This window comes from Agelaius phoeniceus, chromosome 1 (genome assembly GCF_051311805.1).
Source record: "Agelaius phoeniceus isolate bAgePho1 chromosome 1, bAgePho1.hap1, whole genome shotgun sequence".
NCBI classification, from domain to species: Eukaryota; Metazoa; Chordata; class Aves; order Passeriformes; family Icteridae; genus Agelaius; species Agelaius phoeniceus.
This window is the reverse complement of record NC_135265.1, coordinates 93,328,843-93,349,154: the sequence shown is the minus strand read 5'-3', so window position 1 is coordinate 93,349,154 and position 20,312 is coordinate 93,328,843. Positions and strand designations below refer to the sequence as shown.

The 20,312-nt window shown below is 39.4% G+C and overlaps 1 protein-coding gene across 1 annotated transcript in view; it reads left to right on the top strand.

The window, feature by feature from the left end:
• NR4A3 (nuclear receptor subfamily 4 group A member 3) overlaps positions 1–19,590 on the top strand; it is a 29,390-nt gene extending 9,800 nt beyond the window's left edge. Inside the window, exons 5-8 of the mRNA XM_054640507.2 lie at positions 93–265; positions 5,561–5,760; positions 6,939–7,117; positions 16,519–19,590. Of these exons, the coding sequence (XP_054496482.1) occupies positions 93–265; positions 5,561–5,760; positions 6,939–7,117; positions 16,519–16,781 (815 nt within the window). The 3' untranslated portion in view covers positions 16,782–19,590. The remainder of the gene's footprint in view (positions 1–92; positions 266–5,560; positions 5,761–6,938; positions 7,118–16,518) is intronic.
• Positions 19,591–20,312: the final 722 nt, after the last annotated feature.

Sequence of the window (20,312 nt, the reverse complement as noted above, 5' to 3'; positions counted from 1 at the left end):
CTGGCCACCCTAAGGAAAGCAGGGTGGTCATTCTGATCCATCATTTGCTGGTACCTTCACAACTGATTCCCTTGGGATTTTTTTTCACCTAGTTGTCCGTACCGACAGCCTGAAAGGGAGAAGAGGTCGGCTGCCTTCCAAACCAAAGAGCCCCTTACAGCAAGAACCCTCTCAGCCCTCCCCGCCCTCTCCTCCCATCAGCATGATGAATGCCCTCGTTCGAGCTTTAACCGACTCCACGCCCAGGGAGCTGGACTATTCAAGAGTATGTCTCACTTTCCTTTCCCTGCTTGCTTTCCGCACAGAAATGATTTGCGAGCTGCATTTCTCCTTACCAGCTGCTTTGCCAAAATGAAATTAAGTGTGAAATTTGGAAGAGGGTAGAAATCGGTCCAGCCAGCCGTTGTCTTTTCGTGATAGGTGGACAATGAGAGGAAAGGAAGTGCAGTAGATATTAGTGTTAGTAACTATTCATTGTGAGGATCTCAATCACAAAATGATCTAATAATCTGCAGTATATTCAGTGGCTGAGTTAAAGAAAAAAATGGATGGATAAATAGAGCATTCTTCTTGCAAAAAGGCTGTGCCAAAACACAATCAATTATGATGTCATTGATTAACCAGGAGCAGTACTTGTATGTCCAATATCTTAACTTCTGTTTCCTGAAGGCTAAAATTTAATAGCACTTCCCTAATATTCAGATAGAATGGTTGCAGAGTATGACGCTGGATGGATAGGACCATTCCTGTTGAAATCAACAGGAATTTTGCCATTATTTAAATGGGAATAGGGTATGCTTTGGATACCCAGCCTAAATATTCCTTCAGTAAAACTCACATTTTTAAAACAAGCCTGGTAAAATTAAAATTCTGAAAAATCAGCAAAGCTTTACCAAAGATCATATATTTTTGTAACCTTGTTCTTTAATGTAGCATAGTCACAATTTAAACATTCATGGAATATTCTGAAAGCTGATAAAAAAGTTCTGTAGTTATTAAAATACAGCATTGAAATGGCTTGTTAAATACAATTTTTAGGCAGGTTGATATAGGATAAGAAAAAAACTACAGCTACGGAAAAACAGGATCAAATTCTTCCCCCTTAAAGAAATATGATTAAATTTGAGATTGTTAAAAATAGCAGCTGTACTCAGACAATAACTCCACTGGCCATTTATCACTTGTTGCTAAGTAATATTTAATCCTAAAGCATATTTACTGCAATTACATAAAAATTACGTTATGCTATTTTAGACTGTACTTATATATATAATTTAGCAATTTAAAGCATGCTGTAACATATTTTCTTCAAACTAATCTGGAAGTATTAAATAATATTATTTTTCAAGTGATTATCAAGAATTTAGCTGTTCAGTGTCTGACAACCTACTATAGGGAGAATGCATTAGCCATATCTATATGTACCTTAACTTACCCAGAATGTCTCAGGGATCATTCTACAAATACCAAGGTGTGTGACGAGCTGTTCTCTTTGATAGAAATCTGCTGGGTTTCACAGAATTGCAGGAGTCCAGGGGCCATAGTTTGTATTTATTTATTGATATCAAGTTCTTTTGCATTTACAGAAAACTGAACAAAAATTATGTACTTGTATGTGACTTTTTTCTTTGTCCTGCAGTAATTATTTCTCTTTTAATGAAAACAATCCACAGATTTGATTGTTGAACAATTCTGTTGGACTTTACAGAGAGCATATGATTGACAGTAAATTATTTTAGTCTTGGTAGCTAAAAGATTAAGTATGATTATCTGTTAGGACATATTAATATCTAAGTTTTTCTTTACACTAAAATATATTATAGTCTGTTATGACTGGCGGTACTGAAATGACAAAAATATTCTGCAAGAAATAAGTAGATTCTTATGTTTTTCATAGACCCTTATACTTTGAAAAGTTAGGGGAAGTCAAAAACAAATGCTGTGTAAAGAGCAAGATTAACTGAATTTAATGAGTTTAATGAAACATATCATAAACACACTGCAATGCTAAAATATTCCTATGAAGAATAATCCTGTACCTGTAAAGATTAACTTATGGCACGTTCAGCTAGGCTGTGACCCTGCTGAGTGCCACAAATGGGCAGATCTGGAAACCTGGCTTTGGAGTCAGCCCTGACACTTCTGCAGATACGACCTTAATGTTTAGCCTGGTCTTCGTGTTTACAAGCTGTAGTATCTTGACCATCTTAAAACTACTGATAAAAGTTTTGGAGAAAAATGTGTATCCTTTCCCTCCAGAAAATCCTGTAGAGACACACACTCACAGAACAACCCAGGAAAAAAACAAAACCAAAAATAAATTACATAAGCTACAAACTCTACACCAAAACATTGGAAACAGTTCTGTTCAGAACATGGCTGCTTTTCATCTCAGCACTGGTTTTAACTTACCAGTCCACAGCTGTGGTATATTTAGGTACTTGGTTTCAAAAGGCAATTGCCAAGGGCTGTAGTCTGGTCTCACACCTGTTTACTGGTACAATTCCCTGAGTTTATGCTTTTAAGGAAGTGAGATGAGAAACAGACCCTTGCCATTCTTATTCATGCAGAGTGGGCACCAATGTAAATATAAATGTTGCCTTTTCAGAGGGGGAGTGCAGCATTTAGGCAATAATCCCCCCCTTCCTGGGCCACAAAATTAAGCACATATCATGACTTTTGGAAAAATGAGTGTAGGCTTTCTTCTGTGCAGAGAGGTTATTGTTAGGCTTTTGCAGCTGTAGCCGTCGATGAAGGACTGCTGAAAGCAGGCAAAGGGCAGAGCTAAGTTGTGCTATCGGGCTTCCCAACCTCAGGCTTTCCAAATCTCTTCAGATAAAACATACAAATTAATGTTGCTTGCTACACATGCAACCCCCTCCTTAAGTAACAGTCATATTTCATTTAATTCCCAAAGGAGCTCCAAGGAAGGCAGGGGGACAGAGCTTTGTCTTTTGTCTTTCTGCCGGTTTGCCTCCAGTTTGCATAGGGCAGGTTTAGAAATGCAGATCGGAGGGAGCCCTTCCGTCCTGTGACGCCTCCTGACCAAGGGCAGGATTGCCAGCTGTCTTGGTCACAAGTTAGGTCAAATATCACTTCTTCTCCATGAAATAATCATGGAAAAAACCCACAATTGCGGTGCATGAAACAGAACCATATTGTTTATAGTTACTTGTATGCTCCTAAGTCTGTTACAAGTAAATAATATTTTATTTTAACAACTCTTTGTAAGTGCTAGTACTTTATAATGACCAGTTGTGTACTGCAGCAGCTGAAAATTATACAGTTCCATATAATCTTTTACCTTTCTTCTAAAATTGCTCTCATGGGATAGACTATACAAAAAAAATACAGGTTATAATTTTTTTAGATGCATTTAATTTGAATCAGTGCCCAGCGTGGGGTATACCACACTGTAGCATTCACAGTTACATGACATAATGCAGCATTCAGCTTCATTAGAAAATGTTAAAACTTTGCCTTACCTTTGCCAAATGAATGTTTTATAAATATTAGGAACAAATTAACACCTGGCATAATTACGCTGAGTTGTGATGAGTTATATTTAGAATGAACCCCTTCAGAATGGGTAGTACCTTTTTTCTTTTCCTTTTGTTTTCCTTCTTCTTTACTGCTCAAAGGAGCAAGGATATATCTCAGCTTAGCAGTACCTGTTGTGAGGCAGGAGTTTCCATCAGCCTGTTTCGTTTCCCTGTGTAGTAAGAGTCAGAGTCGTAGAGTCAGCCCCTGTGTAGCAAAGCACATCTCCCAGAACCAAAATGCACAGTTGTTGTGGCTTGCTCTGCATGGTCACTTCTAGAGGGTCCAGAACATGCATGGTCTCTGAAAAAACAAATTGTCTTTTTCTACCCATTAATTACCTGTGTGCATCTTGCTGCAGTCCAGTGTCAGGAGTAGGTGATTCTTGCTGCTTGAGCATCCTCAACTGCTCCATTCAAGTGGGGGTCTGAACACATAAATATGATGCAGCATACAGATTTTTCTACTGCTGCTCCCCATCTTCTCTGTATTGTGGCCTCTACCTGCCTCAGTGTCACAGGATCCTTTGGAGCAGCTGAGGCAAAATTTGTCTCTGTATGAGCTTTATAAGAAGGACTGCACATGTTTCACCAGCTGATTAGGGATGTAAGCTGGAAGGCACTGTGAGAAACTCATGCAGTTAGGGTTGGCTAAGCAGAACAGAGTCACTAAGAGCTAGTACCAGGAACCAGATACAGACAGAGATCTCTAGGATTGCTGTGATTCTCCCATCAGTCAGCAACTGTGACATTGTGTCCTTCATCCCTTACCTGCCAACAGCAATGAGCTCCAGCTAGGAGAGGCAGAGTACAGGACAGCTACCTGAGAAGTTCTGCTTGCTGCCCCATCTCTCTGTCCTGCACAGAGGTGACTTTTGGGTGATACCTGCAGCCTACGGTTGTAATATGGCCCTCCCATGCTGCCACTGTTACTGATGGGGAAAGAGTGTTTGCTGCTTCCACTCTGGCTTGGAGAGTTGCTGGAGTGGCCTTTAGGCTGATGGATTCCAGCCTAAGTGCATGTGGGAAGTTGTTTCCAAAGGGTGTGCAGGCTTCTTTTGGCCGTGGAGACTACCTCAGCCTTTCTTTGGCTGAACCCATAAGAGAGAGAGTGGATATGAAGTCTCTCCCAGAAATAACCCAGCAGGTGTCTGATGATGAGGATGTTACTACAATAAATGACACATTATTCAGTACCTGCTCAGAAAACCAGCAGCACTTTCCAAGCACAGAATTGGACTAAGCCACAAAAGCTCCTGTTTTATTTTCTGCCCAGAGAGAGAGAGAGCAGTGTCAAAGGACTGACAGGGATCCACTGGTGATGAAGTAGGAGATAGTGGGGAGAGAGCTGTCAGAGGGTCACAGGGAAGCTGAGCAAGCTGAGACTGTCAAATGGTTGCCTGGAAGAGTTATGGCCACATAAGCAGGATAATAGGTTCTGCTGAACCTCAAATGCTTCAATTTGAAGGATAAGAGGTGATATGGGGCAGCTGGTTTACTTTGAACCAATTCTGTATTCAAATGAAGCAATGCTGCATGTGTCAGATAAAATGTGATTTATCTTATGTGTCTCTATCACTGTCAGATAAAATGCACTTTGTGAGGTTTTGGAAGAAATCTGCATTTCTGACATACTGAGACAAATTCATCAATGGGAAAAGTGTTTCATTGTAGTAAGCCAAATAATGTTCCTCTTCTACTGTGATGCAAATTATCCTACCCACCAGCTTTCTATTTCTGTTTACTAATAGCATATAGGTACTTGTAAAATGTGATATTATATTTTAGTTATAAATTTGAAATTACTTCTAAACATATGGAAATATTTTTGTAATATCTATCTGAATAGCAAAATGCCTGTAGGTAACCAAATAAGTAGGTAGGTGTAGACCTATTTTTATGTCTTTATAAATAATACCAGCTTTGCCACAGAAGGAAATGTTGTCGGGCAAATAATGCTGTATGTTTCACAGAATGCCCTTAAATGCATATAACCTTGCTTTCTGTGGCTTTCATTTTAGTACTGTTCCACTGATCAGGCTGCTGCAGGCACAGATGCAGAACATGTACAACAGTTCTATAATCTTCTGACTGCCTCCATTGACATAACTAGAGGCTGGGCAGAAAAAATCCCAGGATTTACTGACCTCCCAAAAGAAGATCAGACATTACTCATAGAATCAGCTTTTTTGGAGCTGTTTGTACTAAGACTCTCCATCAGGTAACTATTTGTTTAATTTCCTCTTAAGATGATGTGAAAAATCATCCATCTGAATATTTTTAAGGAATAAATATGGCACTATCTTTGAAAACTGTCATTTGTACCAAGAAAAAAGCACCAAAAAAAATCGGCAATGTCTGCATACAAAGGATATGGTGTTTAATTTGTTTTACACTGCAGGAAAAATCAAGAAGGTGATTTAAAAAGAGATCATAGGTGTCACTAATGTGCTTCTTTTATTTGATCTGTCCCATCTTCCTCCTACATAGTAATCAAAATTGATCCTCAGGTACTATTTGAGCAAGTCTGCTTTGTACTCATAAGTATGAAATATAGAAACACACTTCAAGTATGAATTTTTTTTCTTTTCCCTTTTTCATCTGTTTTTGAAAGGGATGAAGAAGATTTAAAATCTTATTCAGATTGGTTTTCTTTTTAATACCAAGTTGTCTAATAGAGTGAGATGCTGTTTGTCACTCTAGCACTAGTTAAGACACTTTACCGATTTTACTTTCAGGAACTGGCAAAATTGCAGACTGGTGATTTCAGTTATGCCCATGTTTATTTAAGTTGAAAATGACCTCTTCATGTGTTTTTTTAACAAAAATATTGGTAATGGAGAGAGAAGAAGAGGAGAGCTTGGCTGTAATTTCTCTCTTGCACACAGATTTTCATATAAAAGAGTTTATGCAGTTATGCTTATTGTCCTGCATTACTGCGTGTGTTCTCCATTGTTTTTTCCTTGCCAATTTTTACAATCTGAAAAAAGCAGATGATACTAAGTAAATGCTGAGGGTTGCAGAACCTATCTTTTTATTAGTTTTGTATGTCAAAATGCACTCACTTAGTATTCCTTTGGTTCAAACATACAGTATTTAATGCAAAATGTCTTCTCTGTTTATGCCTTTGGGCAGGACCAAAATCTTAACTAATTAGACAGTCTACACCACATGCTGCAGCTAACCTCAGGCTTATAACTCTACCAAGTAAGCAATCACAGAAGCTTGTTTGCTGTACTTTGGCCCCGAGGGAGAAACATATTGTCAAACGTGAATGCCCACATATGTCTCAGGATAATATGCCTTGGATTTTAAATGACAGACGCTTCAATACTGGTTATGCATTTTTCTGTAAAGTAGAAGATGCATTTATAATTTTTTCAATTGTTTTTATTTGAGGTCTGATACTGCTGAGGATAAGTTTGTATTCTGCAATGGACTCGTGCTTCATAGACTTCAGTGCCTTCGAGGATTTGGGGAGTGGCTCGACTCTATTAAAGACTTTTCCTTAAACTTAAAGAGCCTTAACCTTGATATCCCAGCCTTAGCAAGTCTATCAGCTCTAACTATGATTACAGGTAAGTGCTCCTTTGTTAACAGAAAGCTTCAGACTCTAGTGCTTTTCTTTATAATAGATTCAAGCAATTTCAGTTAATTTAGCTATATTCAGGGTGAAGTGATTATGATTTTTAAGCATTAGCATGACCAAATTGAAATTGTGGATTAACATTAGGCTATCAGACATCCCTCTTATAATATAGTCTATTTCTTTGCAGCTTCGTTGTTTTCTTGGAGTAGTCTCCAAAAAGCAAACTGCTTCCAAGCAAATTGTGTGGCTCCTACAAAAATATTCAAGATACTTTCTGAAGTCCTAGAAAATTTCAATGAAATTACCAGAGTTAGGTCTTCTATGTAGAAATAGTAATATCAAGGCAGCTTGAGACCTAGAAGCCGTACAGCTAGCATAGCTCATCTCTCAGCAAGATAGCTAGACCAGAAAGAGTGCTCCATGGGGGCAGGCAGGCTGCATTTGGTAACCAGGCTAGCCTAGGTATTCCATGTACTGCTTTTCTGAGAGGGGAAAATCAGAGAATAATGAGAAAAAAGTCACATTTCACAGTTGTACAAAAACTTTTGGGTGTGCATGTGACTGTATGACCCTTTCTGCCTGCTGGGGTGAACAGCGGGAAACTAATGTCAGAATCTGCCAAATTTGTCCAATAAGTACAAAACAGGGGAACATAACCTTTTAAAGTGTAATTTTTGCATTCCTGAAACAATAAAGCCCAGCATACCCTGGGCATCTTGCAATAGAAGAGTCATGGCTGATGGCAGCATAAGGAGTTAGGAGAAAGGGTTTCTGACAACCACACAGCAGAATTTGGAGCAGAAGTCATCTCCACAAAGAGCCTCACACTCATATCAGAAAAACTGGTAGTTTAACAGTGCAACTGTGTCATCAGTGTGAGACAGGGCTTCAGTGTACCCTGAGCTGGATCTTCCTAGGGATGCTTATAAGCTCCACTTGGATAGATACTGATTTCCTTCTGCGTTTCAGGCATCCAGTACTTTGCAGGCAGTGGCCTCAACAACACCAGCTGTAGTCTTCATTTTACCTGGGATGAGAATGATGTCAGGGCAACCCTGAGATAAAACACTCAATGACAGATATAAAAAAATAAAATTGGCCAATTCCTGCTGCCATTTGTGGGGCCAAGATTTTGGGTTCAGAGTTTGCACAGTATGCTGTCTTCCTGCATTTTGCTGAAGGGTTAGTGTATGTCTGTATCTCTTTGTCTCTTAAGCATTTTCAGGTTTTTTATTAATTTTTGTTAATTTCTTCTGCAGTTGGAAAGGGTACTTTAAGATCCAGATTCCAGTTTCTTTGATAAAACATTTAAGACCAGAATACTCATTGGAGCTGCTTTACTCTGTATAAAAGAATTCCCAAAATGAGTGGTATGTCTCAGTCAGAAAGAACATTCCCAACTTTTTTTTTTCTGCTGTGTATATACATCCACTGGCAGATGTTCACACCTACTTACATATATGTACTATAAACACCTACATGTATGTGTATGTGTGTGCATATTTATATACATACATAATGTATATATGTATGTATATGCATTTAGATAACTAAATCAAAGACAGGTGCTGTCCCTCTATATATTTACATACAGGCATATATGCTCATATATATAGCACATATTATGAGTGATTTAGATTATGAACTATATATGAGATATGTCTTTTTTAGGGAACCATAGGTAGTGTGTTGTTGATTAGCCTCCTGGAGACCAAGAGTATGCAGGTAGATGAACAGGATTCCCAGCAAGCTACGTGAATGTAGCAAAAGCAAACGTATAGGAGGAAAACTCACTGCCCTTACAAACCCACATTCTGTTTTAACATGGTAATTTCTTCAGTTAAGCACTGCTTGCTTGGCCTTACATAAGGAGTCAGAGTTGTCCAGTGGCTGGCTCAGTTCACCCTAGGATAATTAGAAACAGGGTTTAATTGGATACGTCCCACATTTCTTTCTTTCCTTGATCACAACACTTCCAGGAGTTTGCTATATTGTGCTGGTCTTCCCAAAGTTTCCAAACAAATGGAAGCAATTGTTGCCTTTAAAAGGAGACAATTTCTATATATAGAAGCTTTAAGATTTTCTCTGTTTGTCAAGTTTCTCTTGATTTTCTCTCCTGTGTGAGATGGTGTTTAAAATGAATGTTGTTTTCTGCTTATTCTTTTATTTCATGAGGCTGGTATATCTCTGCTGATTTGTTCTAAGGACAGCATGTATTTTCATGTGATCTAAATTAGACCAAAGCTCTAGTGACTTATATTCACAGGTTTCAGATATCCAAGGGCAGTTAGCTAACTCAGGGACTCAGCCAGAAATTTGGTCACCTGAAAACAGATAGCATTGTATAATGATGAACAATATTAAAAATAAAACATGTAAGGGAAATCAGGTGATTCTAGCTAGTGTATTGAAATTTTTTATTCAGGAAAACCTTGAGATTTGGCTCTGATGTGGCATCCCACAAGAAATGGCTTCTTGTCTCCTCCCTGCAGTTTGAATATGACAAGCCATGTGATGGTTTTCAGCTAGTCACACCAAAAGAGAAAAAATAACAAAGAGAAAATTTGCAAAGATGAAACCTGAAGAAGTCTGAACTGCTGAACATTTTTAAGCATTGTTTTGAGGCTTGGCTTAGATTTAGTTGGGTGGTTTAAGTGCCATTCTTTATCTCCAGGGAAGGCACCCTTTTCTCCTGTAATGGACTGTTGGAAGCAATGGGTAGTTGGCAAACTCTGCTTCAAGCCTTTTCTGTCAGTCAGATCAAGGAATGACAACCTTTCCCAGGAACATAGGATATCCAAGTATTGAGTACCACTGTCTTTTGTCTTAAGAGGACTTCATACCTTTCATGGGGCCACAGAAGGGGTGTTGTGTCTGATGATTTGTGGACAAGCTGGTGGTCAGAGGGACACCTAAGGCCCTATCTCTGGTCTGATGCCAGCAGGAAGGGAATCTGACCATGGTTCTCCCATGTCCCAGGTAGATATCCGTGTCACTAGGCTTCAAAATAAGAAGTGGGAAAGCTTTCTTTTGTGAATCTAATTGTTTGCCTTTAGTAACAACACTGCAAAACCAGAATGCTGCCTTGAGCAAAATTTTCTTGATTATCACACAAATTGCTTATGACTTGATGGCTTAACCAAAAAAACCAAAAATACAAGACAACAGCCCTGTGATCTGTAGTAGTCATAGCCTGTTTTAATACTGTACAGCATCTTAGGTAGCATTAAATTCAAGAATTGTCTTTCCAGATAAAGAAAAATTTCTTCTGAGAATAATGAGCTGGTAATCCTTCTTGACTTCATGAGTGCTGTCCTTAGCCCAAACAAATATATGCTCTTAGAAACCAAACCTTCATATATACTACCAATCTTTGGCAGTTTTGAGGGAGAAGAGTAAGAGGAGTCACATATTCTTTCACATATTCTGTCTGTGTTCTTCAAGAGTGACAGGGAGAACTAATGTCTGTCTCCCAGTGAAGGAAGAGGGAAGTTAGGTTGGAGACTAAAAGACATTTCACTGGTCCCAGTGTCCTAAGATGTACTGAAGCCTATTCCTTCATTTTGGGAAGTCAAATTGTCTCCCCAGTAACAGCTCCAGTAGTTCCAGCAACCTTCAATTAACCCTGATGACTTGTTTGGAGCTGCAAAGCTGCATGTCCTATCCCAAACACAGCTGCAGATGACAGCATAGGATGCCTGGTTAAGAGCATGTAGGGTCATTTGTTCTTTTCAGTGTAGTTCCATACATTGTTTACTTTGGGTAAAACTAAAGGTATGTACAGTATTTTGCATTATATATTCCATTAGAAAGTCCCTATATTTTTGCTTTTTCTATCTCTTTTATGTGTCCTGGAAATCTGTGGTATGTTGCCTAGAAGGAAAAGCATTATGTCAGATTGCTGATGAGTTTTCAGGTCCTCTCAGATAAGACATCAGTTTAAAAGAGCATCCAGAATGAAAGAAGTTGCATCTTGTGTACTGTGGAAGCTTGCAAACAGTTAACTTAGAACTCTGTCATGCCAAAACACATCTTTTTACTGTAAGGTGTTCCTTTAGGATCTTCCTCTCTCTGTCTCTCTTCTCTTTTTTTACTTCCTTTAGTTGGTTTAGAAAGGCTGGACACAACTTCCTCCACAGCATATGAGTGTTGCTCTAAGCATCACCCAGAAGAAAGTAGGTGGGAAACACACATGACACTCACCTCACACGCCTATGAAAGTAAAAAAATTAGGTCTATCATGTTCTTCTCCTTTGGATCACTTATTCTGTTGGTATGTAGCATCTAATGAGCTAAAGAAGAGCACCAGCATGGAAAGGAAATGCTGGTCTTGGGTCAAGTTCTGTTGTTCATTCCATACAGATGATTTCTATGAGTTTAGCGTGTTCATGGATCACAAGTGTTCCTGCACAGTCACTCCATGATCGACTGGGCAGTGTTGAAGACAAAGCTTTGCAGAGTAGACTAGATACTAACTCAGCCTATGCTTGAAAATGCTTCTTAAACTTCCCAAATGACTTTTTGTTAGTTTTTTTCAGTCAGTGTGAAAATAGAAAGACTGAGAGTCCAGTACAGATCATCTGAAGGGCACATTCTAATTCAGCCTCAAATTTTTGCCTGCTCTAGAACTGCTAGTGTTTTCTCTCTCTCATTCTCCTTGTTGATTATGTTTTCCTCTCTGCCCTTTCCTTTCTCTATCCACATCAAACCATTGTTATTTTGCCCACTTGACACTCTCAGTGGGATGCTGCTGAGTACAGAGCATGCTAGCCCTCATTCAGCCAAGCTCTTTCAGCATATGTTTTATTTTAAGTGTGTTACAGACCAGCCCAGAAACACTGTATATATTGGGCTTATTCACACTCCTAATGCTTTGTTAGACTGGCACCAGACCACTGAAGAATATTGTGAGGTTTCAATTAATTAGGAGTTTGTGTTTGTCTTCCTGCTGTTGGGCTTTCTGTTCCAGTTTACAAACACAATTTTTAGCACCATCAGCCATACCGAGAAACAGTGATGAGACCAGTGTGGCTAAAAAGGGTATGACTGCTGCAGTTCCTTCTGAACATGACTTTGTCCAACCTCCCAGTGGAACTGAGACTTACCTACTCCTCAGCAGCAGATATCCTTCAGTCCTCTTGCCAGGATATCCTCTGGAGTGGGTGCTTCATGTGCTGGGTCTACATACAAGCAGGTGGCAGACTGGAGGAGTGTAGGAGAGCTAGTTATAAAAAAAAAAAAAATCCTCCAGATTGCATTGTCTGCCTTCCCCCTGCCACTTAGCTGAGGGAAATACTGTCAGCGTCAAAGTAAAGTACTCCTCCTTTTTCACTCCCACCTCTTTGTTGAGGCAAGAACTCTTTACTTCTACAGCAACCAGCAGTCTCTGTTTTATATTGTGGTTTTCTTAAAAGAGGGAGCAAACTATGGTGTTCTGTGTGGCCACTCATCTCACCTGACTTCAGGTACCTTGCACAGCTGATGGAGAATACAGGGCACCTCCAGAAAATGATTCATGCACCTAAAATTGTAATAATCTTCTAAAAATGCCCATCCTTACACTGATGTGAGGAGGAGTTTGAGAGATCTGTGCACCAAGGTCGGGGACTTTTGTGCACCAAGGTCGGGGACTTTTGTGGAGTGTCTGAGTGTTAGGCAGGTTAAATATGGGCCAGACTGCAACAGGAAAGGAGACTCTTGGATCTGCCAACTTGCAATGTTCCTGTGTAACAGTGTGTGTATGAGAAAGCTGTAGGCAACTGAGTCTTGTGCTTATTTGAGTTATAGAAGGGGAAGAGAAATGTGAAGGGGGAAGAGAAAATCACATAACTACATTGAAACCAAGAAAATCAAGAGGCCTATTTTAAGTCTGCAGTGTTTATCCGTTGCATTTCTGGACACCTCAGAATTAATTGAGACTAAAAGTGATACCCCGTGACACAGACTGCAGACCCCAGGGTCTTTGAGGTACTCACACTCTTTGAGAGGCATTTGCTCAGATAGTGTAAAGTGAGGCATTTGTAAAAATAGTGCTCAGTCTGCCTGACCCTGGCATGATCTACCTCAGGTCAGAGGTTAGGGTCTTTGCTTTCTTCCTGTTGAGTTTTTGCTGATCAGTGTAATGATAGCACAAAACCACATTCAGCTTCCCGGGAAAAGGAAAAAGGTGTAAAAAACTTGCTGTGTTCAGTTTCCCAGGATAAGCTAAGTTTGCAGAGCTTTAGAGGTAAGGCTTTTGATGAGTCATTTTGACAGCATCTTTGCCATAAATCACCATTTTTCTCACAAAAATCAATGATATCCTAAAACACAATCTTGGTTTGTTACAGGCTGAGAAATCCTGTATTCACTTAACACGTGCCTTTGTCATTATAAGAAAGTCTGACTACAATAATATTTACACATCTCCTCAATCAGTTAAAGAAAACCTATCTGTTTTGACCAGCTGTACTTCTTGGGATAAATCTTGGCCATATCATTCCCATGTGGATAAGAACATCCTGTGGAAGACAGTGAATGATTAGACGCCCTTGGTGTCAGTGCCACTGCACACCCTTACCACAGGGGCCTGGTGCTGCTCCCTCTAGGTTGTATAAGAAAGACTGTGGGTCTTTCTTTGTACATGCAGAACTGGGCATTTGAAAAAGGCAAGAAAATGTGTTTCCTGCTATTTGAACCCTGTTCAATCTAAATCTTTGAGCAAATTAGGCCCTAGATGCCTCAAGTCTACCAAGGAGAGGGGCCTATTCTTAGATGAGTGTGCTCTTCAGAAAGTAGTTGTGTTCTACCACTGGAGAGTGCAGTGGCAGTGCCAGTGCACGCAGTGTCCTTCCCTAGCACAAGGGCTTCCACACAGATGGCTTTGACTTTCTATGAATGCCTTAGGAGTTTAAGACTGAAACCCCTAGAGGCAGCTCCAGGTGTGAGGGATTAACCCTTATGGAGATGTGCAAGTAGTGAAGGCCATTGTATGGCAATTCACTCAGGGGAGGGCAATTTGGTTTATCAGGGACTGCTTTGATATTGTAGCACCAGATTTTAAGGACAGAGTATCTCTTAATTCTGAATTTCCACAATTTTGTTATGTAAAGTGAGGCTACTAATATGATAATCTTTGCACACATAGTGTTTTGCCTCCTACATTTCATGGCTATTCACGAAAGACATGATTTTTTCATGAAACCTTCTGAACTTGTCAGTGGGAGACAAGCTGTTTAGTTCTGGCTGGAAATGCTAACAAAGTTGCTGCATGCTCCAGAGCCAGAGATAATTTTTCATACTCTGCAGCAAGGTACCCACCTACTGAGGCAGTGGTTTGAAAATGTGCTCTGGTAATTTGTAGTGAGGTTTTGCATCCATTCTGGTATTGCAGCTCCCTACATCTATAAAAATATCTTCACTTACACAGCTAGGAAACAAAGCAGATTAAAAGATGGGAACTCTTCAAAGATTGCAAGATTAATTTAATGTCCTGCAGATTCTCTCAGTAGGCTAGTGGTAAAAAAAAAAAAAAAGCCCTACAGCTCTTCCAACCTGTATAAAATATTTATCTGCCAAGATTTTTAATGGCAGAATCTGCCTAAGTATTTACTCTCAGTGACCTGTATAGTTAAGGCTTACATAATTACTCTATACACCATTTACTGGAAAGGCTTTAAATATTAATTGACTTCTCATGTTTTAATGTAAACAAGGCACTTAGAATACCTAGGGTTTTTAATTCCTGCAAGGTGAAAACGATGTCTGAAGCAGATGTCACTGGTTGGATAAGTGTTGCTTTGAAACAACAGGGCAGATTGGCGGTACCTAAATGATAGTGCACAGTAACTTCTGGACAGAGATGTCCATGTCTGCACATCTCTGATTCTGATCTCAAACCAGTATTACTCAGGAGCTAACTCTGCCTAAGTAAATACAGTTGGAAAAAAAATGTGTAAAATGGGTGAATATCAGTGGAAAACCAGACCTTTGCATTTCTGACTGCCCTCATTGAATCCTGTCTGTTTTATTGGTTTGTACAGAGTATTTAAGCCAAGAGAGGTGGTGAGCGAGGAGTTTATATACACAGGCCTGGGCAAGGCACCACTGTGCCTGGTGCAGGCAATACCTCTGCTTCTGGAAGTAGAGAGAACTGTACTCTTTTCACTGTTCATTAGGGGACAGACAGAGGACATGCCTATTGCTTGCTCCTCCTGGCATGGAGGAACAAGACTTGGGGACAATGTGGCTGCTAGCTGCCAGGGATGGGAGAGAGGCCCAGGGAAGGAGATGACTTCAAAACCATCAAACACAAGAACTGCCACAATTTCGCCTTATCCACTGCTGTCATTGTTTTATATACCTAATTGACTTAATATAACCTGCATTTTCTTTGATTACCGTATCTGGCACCATTCTATTTCATATGTAAATTATTATGACTTTGCTGTGAAGCCATTTCTTACTTACCTGTGTGTTTCAAAGTCAGAGAAAATGAATACACCACAAATTTGAGATTTTTTTCTGAATTTTTTTTTGTTCTGTTACTTTAGTTCATCCACTAAGCCTTGATAGCAAACAACATAGAATTCTTTCCCCTGTAAAAAGTCTGCTTTTAATGAATCACAAATCTGATTAATTCTACTTATGCTTAAAGAACTCTGAATGCATTTAACATCATTGTTGTATTTTAAAAAGATATTTGGAGGGGAACAAACCCCAGCTCTCCTTCCTTTTAGGAGTGCTGAGGTTTTTGTGATGGATAATATAGCAGCTGTTCAGGCATTGCTCACTCAAAGCAAAATAGTTAACTTCCAGGTTTCTTTTATCCTAGAGCTTTTAAAGATGAATAAACTAAAAAGCAGCAGCTGATCAAAATAACAAAGGGTAGTAAGGTGCCTTTAGTTTCTTGTAAGAGTGTCTGCAAATTCCTGGTGGAATTCTAGGCTGGGCGCTGATGGAGCTAGCTAAGGATATTGATCGCCACTTGAATTCACTGAATAAATAATGGTTGCCATAGTTATTGAGCATTCACGACTGGTGGGGAAGCACGGAAATCTCCAAAACACCTCCTGTGATGGTTTTGCTGCAAAATCACCCAATTAATTCTGCCTCATATCATGAAAATTATGTCAGATACGCAGGATGCTTGGAGTCCTTGTATGAGAATTTCAATCATAACTGAGCATCTCTGTCACCTGTTTTAGTAGATAAGGAGAAAAGGGCACTTGCCCTCTCTTATTTTGTGTGGCAAGAAGGTTAACTGGCTCCATGTAACCCCAGCTGTTTTGAGAAATCTACACTCTCAGAGCACTTTTTGCTCTGAGTTCCAGAGTATGCACCTGGGTTACACCTAAGAAAATGCATTTGTGATAGGGATGCTGATGTGGTTTCTTTCCTCTGGCTTTGCAGAACGACATGGATTAAAAGAACCAAAGAAAGTGGAAGAGCTATGCAACAAGATCACAAGCAGTTTGAAAGATCACTTAACTTTCAGTTGCCAAAACAAAGGACAACCGCTCGAGTCTGCAGAGCCGAAGGTACTGGGTGTTCTGGCTGACTTGCGTTCTCTCTGCACACTGGGACTGCAGCGTATCTTTTACCTGAAACTGGAAGATTTGGTGCCAGCCCCTTCCATTGTCGACAGGCTGTTTCTGGACACCTTACCCTTCTGAGTCAAACCACCCTCCCGAGAGGCAAACGCCCGCCAGAGCAGGCAAACGGATCGTGACTTACAGCTAACATTTCTGCCCTCACTTAACAGAAAAGCCGCTCCGAGTCTAACTTGAGGTCTTTTCTGGCGCTTTGTCCTTACAACCTGAGGCCTGAAACTTACTGGCTTACTGGTTTGGGGTTGTGTTCTTTGTTTTCTTTCGTGTGATTTGGGTTTTTTAAATGGCTAATATGGCACTTTTGGACAATGCTATCCCAGCAGCAGTAAAAGGTTAACATGACTGTTTTAAATCTGTTGTTTAACACCTCATGGTCTATGAGGAGTAAAATTGTAGAAGCTGTGTTTGAAAGAACAGCAAATTGTTGTTTGCCAGGGTAGTATGTGTTTTGTGAGGATACCTTTAGCATACTTCCTGCATCAAGGGCACATACATCAGCACAATCTAATCAAAATTTCACTTTTTTAGCAAAGTACATTCAATTAAACATTTCATACAAATCAAATATAGCAAAATGACAATGGCTGTTAGCTCCCATGTTCAAGTGCAATTTTTTAAAGTGCTGTCTTACTAAGTCTCGTTTATTAACTAATTTATTTTATTAGGAAAACAAACACAAGAAATCAAGGGAGAAAATTACATGCACTAACTTACCTGACAGAGTTTTCCAAACTTGATTCCATGTAGCGTGACTTATTGACAAATGTATGTGGAAGACACGGGAGCAATTGTGGCTCAGTTGTTCCTTAGCTAAGGAAACCCGAGTAAGTAGTGATTGGAGCATACAGGGTCAGTATCAGGGATAGTTCAGTTCTAGACTTCTAACACAAGCAACTCGTTAGTAAACAGACAGAAGATGGTTTTCAAGAACAAGCAAGTCTTGTAAAATAGTATGAATGTAAGTGCTAGGAAGGATATAGTGGGCTGCGTTTAAACATTCCGTGTTCGTACTCCTTTTTGTATGTTTATACTGTTGATGCCATATTAATATGAGATAATTTGTTGCATAGTGTCTTTATTTGTATAAATGTTTGTATGCATGGTATATTGTAATGGCTTTGCCTGTATTTATTGCAATGACTGCCAGCTCATGGGAACCCTGTTACACATGATAACTAAATGGGGTGTTCACACTGACTCAGATACACCAGTTGGAAAACTATATACATATATATAATGTGTATGTATATATATGTATATACCTATATTTGTGTGCGTGTGTGTGTGCGCGTGTCTTTTTATTAACCATTTGTATATAAAATATCTGTCAAATCACAAGCAGAGTTATTTTACAGTTTATTTGCAGTGACTTCTAAGGCAGTACTGTTTAGCACTTTGATATTAAAATCTTGCTCATGTTTTGCTAAATTCAAATAATATTTAAAAAGTTCAGTTCTAAAAAACTTTATATGCACTGTATTAAGTCAAAATTTTGTTGGTCATTTTGCTAAAGAAATTTTTGAATGTCAACCTGATGTCACTGTATCTTTTGTTAGCTTTAAACATTCTAGCTTTTGTCTTTTTTTAAACTATGCTGTTTATATGGAAATTAAATTATACAATCAAACAGATGCCAAATGAATTGCCTAATTGCTGCAAAGGATAACCCAGATATCGAGTCACTGTATGGTTTTCAAAAAGTAATCTGGTATTTTATCACTTACTATGTTTGGATGTGCTTTTATGAAAAAATTATTCTTATATCAAGATTTATAGTAGTGTCAATAGGGAAACAGACTTCTAATCACTATAGTTAATATTTCTGGTTTACCTGCAGATAATATTTGGAGAAGTATTGCTTTTTGTATTGACTTTTAAGCTTATGTGCAAACATAATAGCATAATTAAATATCAGAGAAGCTAATGTTTCTTGTAGGTTGCTGTAACAAGCCTGACCAGCAAGACAAATATATTTTGACTGAATTTGCTTTTGTATATACTAAATATATATATATACATATATATATATATACACTCACACACATGTGCGCATACAAAAACATACAGACATAAAATCCAAAAAAAGAATGTTTGCTTTTGTCGCCTTGTGTAAGACACAAGGTCCCTTGAGAAATTACTTTTATCTAAGGACAAATCCTGCCAGGTGCTGAGCACCAGCCAGACAAGGGCTTGCAGGAGCTTTTTGCGAGCGTGCCCTTATCAAGGATTTTGAAGCAAATCAGCATAGTACAGTAAAATTGCTTTTTTGTTGAGCAAGGTTTATTTATTAAGTGGAATGTGAGTGGGAGGAAGCAGGTTGAGAGCCCCGTGTGAGATTTCACGTAGTCTGTGTCCTCCAGTCTTCCATAGATAGTCTTAGCTGTGATACTCTCCCAAATCCCATCATCTGTGGAATTGTCCTTCATGTCAACTTCAATACACTGATTCATCCTAGAGTACAACCAGTGACCTGTCACAGTGGCAAAAGAAAGAGTTAATGCAGAATAAATCTACTACTATTCTTAGAGCTCTCTCAGTGTGAACATGCCTTTGTCTAGGCAGAATTCAGGAATATATCAGGTGTTAAGGGAGAGTGCCTTGCTTTTATTTCAGACAACAGTGTCTCAAGAGTTTCTTCACTCAGCTAACCACAGTACTTTCTTTCTTTTTTTTTTTTGGTTTTTTTTTTTTTTTGTGGTGTTAACCTGTGGGTTGAAAGAAATGCTCATGTACATATACAATGTAAATTAAAATTATTAAATTGAATAACATTTTTTTCAGAGGCCCCATGTGTGTTGAATAAGTATGCTTAATTCTGTTAAAATCTGATGTGAATTTTTTATCATTTATAAAACATTAAAAAAATTGTCTACTTGAGTCTTAAAAGTGGAAAAATTGGTGAAGCATGCTTAAGAACACTGGCAATTTAATGGCTAGTCTTTTGATTAAAATAGCTTTTATATAAATACATGCCTGCAGTATCTGGTTATGCAATCTCAATTAGATATTGAGAGCTGGACCATGGTTGTCCCAGAGGTTGAACCACATATAGACCAGAGCAGAGAGACTGTTCACTCCTCACTGAATTTCTCCTCCATGACAAAAAGGGAACGTAGTTGATAATCCAGAGCTGATGGGACTGCAGAGAAGGGAGTGGATAGCTACAGGGCTCGTGGCACCAGTGTCTGGCCAGGAAGAGGACAAAGCTCCCATCCCGTATTCAGCCCCTGTGCATCAGTAAATCCTGCTAAGGCATCGCTCCAGCAGGCACCTGCATCATTTTCTTCCAATGCCCATCCAGCTCCTTTCCTTACCGTGCCGTTGCCTTGCAGGAGGGACGGCTTATCCCCTGCCAGACAAAACTGTTTGGCTACAAATGCATTTCCAACAAACACAGTTTTGAGAGGCATCTGCCGCTATCCCGGGCATTGCCGTGAGTACGGATGGCTCCGGCTCACCTCCGCGAGCGCTGTTCCGCAGGAGCTGCTCGGCTGGAGGCTACATCAAATGATGTGCTGTGCTGGGCTGCAGGATTGGCAGCCCCTGCCCTGGAAATGTGACAAAACAAAAGGTTGTGCTAACTCTTCCAAATTA